The sequence below is a fragment of the Asparagus officinalis genome, chromosome 1 (genome assembly GCF_001876935.1).
Source record: "Asparagus officinalis chromosome 1, Aspof.V1, whole genome shotgun sequence".
Lineage (NCBI taxonomy): Eukaryota > Viridiplantae > Streptophyta > Magnoliopsida > Asparagales > Asparagaceae > Asparagus > Asparagus officinalis.
In genome coordinates this window covers 71,281,263-71,291,153 of record NC_033794.1, presented here as the reverse complement: position 1 = coordinate 71,291,153, position 9,891 = coordinate 71,281,263, and the positions used below count along the sequence as shown (strand labels likewise).

The window sequence follows — 9,891 nt, the reverse complement described above, 5'->3', positions numbered from 1 at the left end:
TAGACATTTTACAAAATATAAATCATTTTCAAAATGATTTGCCTCATATATGATCTGGTAAATTCTGCAATTCCAATAGGGAAAAAGAAAAAAAACATGCTCCTTTTACGGAGGACTATGCAAATTTCATGCATACATAATAATAATACTATGTAAAATATGTGTAATGATAGCTGTTGGCTACGCTAACTGAAAAAGACACGATGGTTATGAAATATAAATAAATTTTCAATGAAAGGACTACGAACACACACGAGATTAAAGATTAAATAATAAGCAACTTAGTTTTAGTTGTTGGACAAGCAACACCTACTAGTAAAATAAATCTTATGGTATAATTACCAAAAAGCCCTTCCTTATCGGCAAAAGGAAATGACTGAAATACCCCTAAAACTTCCCCAGCCCCGCCGCCCTTTCTATAAAAATGAGCGAAGGCGATAGTAATCTAACAAACATTCTGGAGAAAGGGCGGGAAACGAAACCCTGGGAGCCGAGCCCTTTTCGTCTCTGTGGATTGCAGCGATCGACGATCGGATCCCTTCTCAATGGCGGGAGGCGAAGCCCTAGAAATCTCGCGCCAGATCCAGGCTCTCGTCTCCGACAAACTCCAAGTGGTAAAACCCCTAATCCCCCAGATTAACGATTCTTTAGCATCCTCTTTGGCTTTATTGTGATTTCAAGCGGTGCAAGATTTGGTCTTTGGTGTCAATATCAGCATTAGGACTAAAATTAGGGCAGGATTCATTTATTAGGTGTGTCTATTACGTGAATGAGCCCTTCGTGGAGAGTTGAATAGGGGTTTGAGAGATTCAGAGTTAAAATTTTAAGGTGTTTATGAGGAGGGAGCGTGTTGAAGAACTATATGGTTACAGTTGTGAGGTAATTGATGATCCCTTAATTGCAAATGGTGGCTGTATTTGACGTCACCTAGAATCTGATTGCGATTGTCAAGTGAAGATGGGATCATGATGTGGTTTAGGTTGTGCTGTACTTTCTTTACCTCCTTCACGTTCATTGAGCTTGATGGTACTGTATGTTGTTGAAAATTGTGGGGTCGGAAATTTTCTCATTCGAAGGGTGTGGCCATCAAATATTACAGCTCTAGAAAGAGAAGCTTTCCAGGAACAAGTACGTACCTATAGTCAATTTTGAGTTGGTGCTGGAAAACTTAGCCTATGCAATTATGGGCATGGGGCTCGAGTCAAGAGACTCAAGACCATGTTATCAACAAAAACTGCCTTGCTTGTTTCATGGCTTATTCTTATGTATATGGGGAGCACCCTAGAATTTCCCTCGTTACGAGTCTACAGATGGAACTACAGATAGCAATGTTTATAATTAATGTTTATAGTTGAAATTGCATTACAAATGATATCAGACAAAACTATCTAAGAAACACGTCCTGTGGCATTGCAATTGCCCTCAACAATTTCACGACAGAAAAAGCTGTATAATTTAATACTTCATTGATGGCTAAATTACCAGATTGGCATTAAAAGAAGTACCCCATGACCAACAAGGTATTAAAATTATCTCCGGCAACAACAGGGTATTTAAACTTGCACGATGAGACAAATAAGCCCAAAAATGAATTTTCAGGCTATTTTTTCGGCAACCACTCAGGTAATCTATCACATGTGCTTAGGTGGTATGTTTATAATCACGTAGCAACTGTAGTTAGCCTCATTTAACCCATTAGAAGAAGTGATTTTCAAATTAGGTTAAAAAGAAGGACTTTTTAAAATTTGGGACTCCTTCCTTCAAATTGGTGGTTCTTCATTGCTTGAGATCAAGGAATCCATGTTCTCAAGCAATGGAGAACCCTAATTTGATGGAAGAAGGAGAAGAAGCTCCCAGATTTAAAAAACCCCTCATTGCTTTTACACTAATTTAAAAGTATACCCCTCTAATGGTTTGAGTTAGGCTAACTACAGCTGTCATGTTATCATAAATATGTCACATAAGCATCACGTGAAAAATTATGTGAGTAGTCGCTGGAAAAGTTGGCCGAAAAGTTTGTTTTTGGGCCTATTTGTCTCATTGTGTAAGTTTAAATGCCTTGTTGTCGCCAGAGGTAATTTTAATACCAATCTGGTCATCAAGTACTCCTTTTAATACCAATATGGTAATTTAGCCCTTCATTGACATGTTGAAAAAAATGAGTTAGGTGCATGACCTTATGAATTTTCGGTCAACAAAATTATGCAGATATTTACATTTTGATACTATGAATCCATGGTTTTCCTAATTTTGTTGTCTGTTTACAGTGTTTACGGTATATGTTAGAATTGAGAGTGGTTAGATATTAGCATTGTGACAATGGACGCTAAGATAATTGCTTCAACTTCATAGCAGTAGAATCGTCTTGGAGTTACTTCAATAAGTGACATCTTCAATTTTGATACGACAGGTTTCTTACAAATGGCTTAGCCGCAACTTTTCGTTGTCATCAAATTATGCCAAGAGGTATGGATCTGGAATTATCTAAAGAATAATTAGTATATGAACTTCTGTGAAATATGATTTAGAAAAGTTGCCTCTTATTTTGATTAGGTTGCTGAATGACTTTGTTGCCGAGCATGGAAATAAATTACAGGTTGTTTATGCAATATCTGGGTGGTTGAAAAATCCTCAAATGTATTGCATAAAACTTGCGTCAAGATCAAATCTTGCAGGTAAGGTGGACAAGTACAAAATAAAACAAAACTTTACTAGAATTTTATTGTGATCTTCTCGCATTCATACCTATTATACATCATCATTGTGAGAATAACATGTTTTAGCGTGACTTGATGCTCTTATGCTCAAGTTTTCTAATTGTGTTTATGTTAATGGTACAGAAGTAAAACAGGAATTTAAAGACAACTTCTCAGTTCAGATTTATAGTGTCCAAGCTTGCATCCCAAAGGATCTAGCTTTGCTTTGGAATGCAGAATTTGTACAAGCAGAAGAGCTCTTCAGTCAGCCCTTGACTACTGAAAATTGTTTAAGGGACAACAGGTGGAGCACTCTTTTCGTTATTTTGTTGAAGAACTTCTCATTTTGGTGTTTTTCCAGGCCTTTTTAGCTGTATATTTTGGGGCACAAATGAGACTTCTTGTATCAGTATGCAACTGCTGATCTTTATCTTCAACTCTAGGTATTGTGGTGTTTCAAATTCATATGTCAAACGCACAGTAGATGGAAAGTCAGCGGGTGGTGTTTCACAGCTGAAAAATGATGGAACTTCTATGGGACCTAAAACTAGTAGCATCCTCAAAAATTCATATGCTCCAGGCCCTCAACAGGCGCAGTCAAGTGCAAAAAATGGAATAGAGGCCTCTGTAATGGCCGCTTCAAGTGGTAAAAGTGACAGAAGTGCTTCAGTAATTAACAATCAACAAACAGAGCCCCATGTAACTAAAGAATCAATAGCTGCAATCAACACTAACAAAAAGAAAGGCAAGAATGAGACATCATCAGGAGGCAATGGTTCTATAGCTAGTTTATGGGGTCGTGCATCTGGGATTTCAAAGGTTTCAGCATCTGCCACAGACACTACCAGCAATGTTGCAAAGATCTCTAGTAAGTATGACCATATATTCCTTTTTGTTTCATGCTAGACAATATTGATTTAAGTTTTGTCTACTTTGTCTTAAATGTTATGCAGTCACAGCTGAAGCGCAAATTTGTGCAGAGGAAGCAGCTAATGCTATGAGTAGTGATGATGACGATGAGGCTGATCTAAACTACAAGAGAGGATTAAATGGTTCAAACAATAGAAAGAGACGGGTGGTTATGGATTTTTCAGATGAAGATGAGGAAGAGGAAAATGTAGTCAGGCTTGCATCTCCCGATCCTCCAAATGTGCGGCCTACGTCAACTTCGTCACATGATATTGGAAAGTTGGAGGAAAAGAAATTAAGTTCTGAACACCCAAAAGAAGAAAAATTGGAGGTTAAGCAAGGTAAAACCAAAGAGAAATATTCTGGATTATGTGAGGGTGATTTAAGAGTTGGAAACAAACATGACATTACTGGGATTTCTTTACATAAGAAGAGTCAGAACAATATTCCAAATGCAGTTGATGAAGTTACGGAAGCAAACAATGAGGAAACTAATGCTTCCACTTTACCCAAAAGAAGAAAGGTGCTAAAAACACGAATAGATGAGCGTGGTAGAGAAGGTATTTTACCAGTCTTTGCATTTTTTTTTAAATATGCTGCTTTCTTTTGCTTGGATATAATAATAAAAAAAATCAGCAATAAGTGACCAGCTTTTTTTTAATGACAATAATATCTGTTGTTAGGTGAAAAGTCTTCTTAAGATTCTGTACTCTTAGGACCTCGAGATTAATTTAGATGTTGCATGTCTTGACAGCAATAAACCTCTGAAATCTTCAATGATTTGCAAATGTAATATCATTCTGACATTTGGTTCCAGAAAGTTTGAAATTGACTAAAAAGTATTTTTGAGACTAAAAAAGTATAACAGCATTCATCATCAAGCTTTCAAAGCTTCATGCTGGAAAGTTGATTGTTCTTACATCCAAACTGAAGCATGTCTCCCTGGAAAGTAATATTATTTGTGAAAGTAGAATGTATCTTCTTGTGATATTAATGAGACAGCTTGGCTACTTCCACAACCTTTTAAGGAGCCATGTCTATCTCTTATTTCAGATTCTGATGAATTTGCTGCGCATTTTTAAACTTATTTTTTTGAGAGAAAATTGGGCCTTAGCCCCAATTTACTGTTTCCTTTTATCTCTTGGCAACTTCTCATTTTTGTGATATAGCTGATTCGAAAAAACATGACTACAAAGAAACCCGTTAATGCATGTATTTTCTGCCCCTGTTACAATCTTCTAAGTGATTAAACCTCATAACATCGATTTCTACTTTGCAAGTTGTTTTATGGATTATGGATTTTATATTTTTGTTTCATTCCATGTATTATCAAGGGTCCTGAAGACACTTTACCATGTTGGCAAGTACTTAGGGTCTGTTCTTATTGTTATTGTTTTCCTTCTTAATGGATGTTTGATGTGAAACAGAGGTGATCATGAATAGTGCCCTGGTGAACAGTACATGTGAGTAGTAACTTCTTCTTTTTACTTTTTTTAAGTGAATAAAAGATCAAATAAAGAAAGATAAAAATAAGTAGGCTAGACCAGGTTAACTCACAACATCCAACCACTGAAAACAGTAGAAAAGATCGGTTTCACACCCGGACGCCTAATAAAAAATCATGGCTTCACGCCTATGGAGTCGCTCCAAAACATCTCTCAAAACTCATAACTTTTTATTCATATTAATTCTTCCTCTCTAAAATGAAGCATTACAATCCTTTTATAGCAATAAAATAAATCCTAATTCTAACTAATAGATTTTATCAAATCCAATAAAATAATAAATTAACAATTCTAGCCAAATAACTAATTCAATCCTAACCAAATATCTCAAAATCATATCCTAATAATCCTAACTAATCTAATCTTCTGGATGTGCTACATCAGTGTTCCTCGAAGCAGAAAAATTATCATGGATGAATTCTATATTTCAATGTTGAGAGGTTTCTTGAGAAAAGTTTAAAATATTGAGGGAAATTTTCGCCTTTGCTCTCTTCAGGAATAATTGGTCATGGCATCAATATGAGATTACCGTGTTTTGATTATTAAATATTCTATTTGAAGTGATTTATTGGGTTTATGCTATTTTTTGTACATTCATGCATTAAAACTCGTGTAGTAAGTTGAGAATGTTTTACTTTTCTCTTCCATAGTTACGTTTCTTCTTCGCTTCCAGCAATATTACTTTTTATTCCATTTGAAGGAAGAATAAGAATTCTATAATTTAAATAGTTCAAGGATAAAACTGATCTCAGAAAGATACACTCTGGTTTTTCCTAATTATAGTACTTTCTTTTTCAGTGACTGAAGTTGTCTGGGAGGGAGAAGCTGCTTGTGATACTGATAAGAATACGACCAGTAATGATGTTGGGAGCAGGTATCTGATGGATGCAAGTGCCAATAAAAGCATGCACTTAAAATTTTCATTTCCCTCCCACCTTTTATGTATTTACCAAAAGCGAAAGAATTTATCTAAAAACTAACTTAACGAACATCTTTCCTTGTCTACAAAATATATAAGGACAGAGAGTTGATAGCAAATAAACTTTGGAACACCTTTGTGAGAAATATAAAGCTGATTAGGATTCCACTACAAACTTGAGATTTTGCTAACATCCTTTTAACTAGTTTGCAGCTGATAGAGCTGGGGCACCAACTGTTACGACATTTTAAAGTTGCTGTATTATGCAGTTTGTGATGCATGTTTTAACTTAGTTCTGCTAAACTACTGTTAGTGATAGTACTAAATGATCTACGAATTATATATAACTCAAAACTACGAGCAGTATGATCTTCTTGATACACATTGTTGTACAGTAATTTCTAGAGCACTTACTGGCAGGGGTAGGCATACGTGTTTGACATGTTCTGATGACTTACAGAAGTTATTATTAATTCATGTGCAAGAATGAAAAAAAAAACCAAACTTGCATCAAAACAAATTATATTAAGTTTCATTAACTAGGTTCCTTTTAGTCATAGACTCATAGTTATATAATTTCATTATAGAAATTTATCCATCTACTGAAGTAATATAAAGTTGAAAAGAGAAAAACACGTGATACTTTATAATGATCTTTAGGTGTGTCTTAATATTACAATTATTAGGGATATAATATAATGCTAAAGACCTTGACAGTGCACCAAAACTCTGAAGTTGCGGTGATAGTTGAGGGTTATAGTTTTATATTCTAGCACTGTAGGACATGCCCTCACAGATTGAGAGTCCTTTCGTGGTCGCAATCTGGATTCATGGAGCAGTATTTTTTTTAGTCCGCTTTAGAAATTCATGGCTAGGAGGATTCGAATTTGGGTTGCTCCTATACACGATGCTAAAGACCCTTTAGTTTGAGCGCACTTGACAGAATATAAAACTGTTACTCTTGACCCTCACCATAACTTTAAAACTTTGTGCAGTAGCCGGGTCCTTAACATGATATCAGAGCAACCCAGGTTCCAATCCTTCTGGCCACAAATTTCTAAATCGGATTAAGGAAGAAACCACTCTATTATTCCAAATTTTGCCCCATGAAAGGGTCCTCAATCTGCAAGGGTATGTTAGAAAATAAAACTATCCGAAGTTGTGGTGCAGTGGCAATGTCGTTGACAAATATATACATATGTATTTTACCATTTCCGTGTCTCTTCAAAAGAACATACCTTTTTGTTTAGGAACATGTGCCCATGGGAAAGTGTTCAATATAGAAAACTTATTGTCAAACTACGGTTCCAACTAGAACATTGGATTGAATAGGGCCACTCTTCAACATGGTCTCGTACAGAGGTCACTTTTCATTGTTGTCTCTTTCGAAGGGTTATTTTTACTATTTTCAGATTTTCCATGTTATAATGTGCAGCTTTCCATTAAGTTACAGTTGTAACTTATTCATGACATTTTCCTTTACTAGTTACCATTTCTTCAATTTGTGACCTCTTATGCATTTTGATGGCAGACCTCCTTTAGCAAATAAAGCACAGGAAGCAGGAAGAAATGCCCCAACCAATCCAGTGAGCAAAGCCGGTAACAAGAAACCAGCAAAAGGTGGTGGAAAGGATGCTAAGCAAGGAAACATTTTATCCTTTTTCAAGAAGGTTTAAATCCCTCCATATAGAGGCTCTAATTGTAAGTCTCTCGCTAAAGTAGATATCATATGAAAAATGTCACTCAGAAGATATAATTTCCTTCTTAGACTTTACACGATTCTAGGAAATGGAAAACCTGAGTGCATAGGTCTAAAATATAACTGAATGTTCATGATTGTCCTGATCCTCTCTCTCTTAATTTTCCTTTAACAATAGTGGCTTGCTTGTGCATTCTATTGTACTTAAGTGATTTAAAGTTTTTAGTACCCTGGAAAACAACTGGTCCCTACTAAACTTCCAAATAGTGAGTGAGAACAATTTAAGTATGAACACAGTTTGTCTATCTATTTATGGGAGCATCTAAATTGATCCTTGGTTGGTCGGTAAATCTACATTCTACATGTACTAATATTTGCATTGCACATATTTGCATTGTAATTTTTCCTTCCATTCTCATAGAAGTTAAGACTGTCTTACTTTATCTATGTATTGTCGGGAAATGCAACACTATTCGGAAGCAGATTTTGAGCTTCTCAAAAGGTGAGAGGAAAGAAACAAATAATGGATGTTGTTCATATAATTTCTGTGCAATATCAGGTGCCTCTAGTTTAGCAAAAAGAAATGAAAATAGTGCAGTTATCAGGGAAGTAACAGATTTGTCCTCTGGTGCTCACGATACTAGAGATTTGACACCTTATTTCGTTGCTTACACCGCGTCAACTTTACACTTCACTGACGCTTACCGTAGTTCCTGTAAGGGCCCGTTTGTTTGCAAAAATTGGAGGGGGAAAGCAGGGGAAAGCCTGCAAAAGTTTTGAAAAAGTCAAAACTTTTGCAGGCTTTCCTCTGCTTAAGTTTTGAAAAAGTCAAAACTTTTGCAGGCTTTCCTCTGCTTTCCCCCTCTATTTTTTGCATCCAAACAGACCCTAAATGCGCTTCATAAACAAGATTTGTGGTACATTTGTTTATAAATGACACCAACTCAACAACCCCAGTTCTTTTTCTTTTCATTTACCAGAGTATGCTGCTTTCCCGATGTACTTCACCTATGTGACAAATTTTGACCTCTGTGCAGATTCAGTTTCGGTATGGGTATCCACTAAGCTGTCTGTCTGCATTTACCACAAAAAGTGCTTGATGATGGAGAGAGAGAGAGAGAGAGAGAGAGAGAAAGCGGCTTATGCTGCATCATGTGCATTTACTGCCCCCCCCCCAAAAAAGGCTCGGTGATTGTCCAAGGGATGCGTTTATGTAGGTAGTTGGTGTATCTTGCCTCCTGTGTTTATGATAAGGCCGGATTTAATGTGAAAATGCACTTTCACCGTCTGTAATTCACGCTCCGTTGCTTGTCAGAACTTTTTTCTTTCAAGGAGTTTTTTTTTATATTATGAAAAAGAGTGAGCTGAAAGAGACTGAATAGTTGGAAAAAAAAGGGGGAGAGAAGATTATGACGAGCTTAGTATAAATACTCAGGCCCTTCTCAAAATGCAGATTTTTACCAAATACGACCTTCACCTCATGAGAGGTAGACTTTATTCAGAGTAAGTTGGCGAAAGAAGTCGGAGAATCCAATGAGCTCATGGATCTCGTGAGCGCTCTTTTCTTGCTACCAGTGAAAAAGTACAAACTGACCAGGGCATGTACTGTTGAACTGCCGTGGGTGATATAAACACAACAACACTGCTATTTGGCTCGTGCTTTAAAGCGTGAGTCAACTCGCACAGAAATAGGGGGTGGGCCCTACTGGCACAATGTGTCCCACCCCTTTGTCTCTGCGCAAGTTGGCTCGCGCGTTAAAGCGCGAGCCAAAAAGCGTTTTCCTAAACACAATATGCCTACGCAAAGTGAAGTACGAGTGAGTGAACAGCGATATCACAGCTCTGCAAGTTATCTTGGAATTCACAAGTCAAGTATCCCTCATCCTACTAAAATTGGTCCATAAGATCAAAATGATGTCATACACTGGAGATTAATAATTCAACTTCATATGACTCATGATCCTTCTCTTTGAAACTAAACTAAATCTGCCTGTCTCATAATACCTGCTGCCTTACAATGCAATTGTCTCATTACATAAGAATGCATCTCTAAAAACTTTGTATGAATTCACAAAAGCCACACAGACAGATAAGTACAGCTTTGATTCATAAAATGGCAGACTTCAATCATTTGAATGGATATAGCATGAAAGAGTATGGTGT

At 36.5% G+C, this 9,891-nt stretch overlaps 1 protein-coding gene across 1 annotated transcript; it reads left to right on the top strand.

Moving 5' to 3' along the window:
- Positions 463–8,858, top strand: LOC109825967. Its single transcript, XM_020392903.1, has 9 exons — positions 463–614; positions 2,411–2,466; positions 2,554–2,675; positions 2,841–3,000; positions 3,140–3,564; positions 3,650–4,165; positions 5,909–5,984; positions 7,561–7,730; positions 8,766–8,858. The coding sequence occupies exons 1-8, from the start codon at positions 546–548 to the stop codon at positions 7,703–7,705; spliced, it is 1,569 nt and encodes a 522-aa protein (XP_020248492.1). The 5' UTR covers positions 463–545; the 3' UTR covers positions 7,706–7,730; positions 8,766–8,858.

Excerpts from the sequence above, each read along its gene's own strand:
- LOC109825967 (XM_020392903.1), top strand. The coding sequence starts at position 546 with ATGGCGGGAGGCGAAGCCCTAGAAATCTCGCGCCAGATCCAGGCTCTC. Across the intron at positions 2,467-2,553 it reads TCATCAAATTATGCCAAGAG|GTTGCTGAATGACTTTGTTG; the intron begins GTATGGATCTGG and ends TATTTTGATTAG. Across the intron at positions 2,676-2,840 it reads GTCAAGATCAAATCTTGCAG|AAGTAAAACAGGAATTTAAA; the intron begins GTAAGGTGGACA and ends TTAATGGTACAG.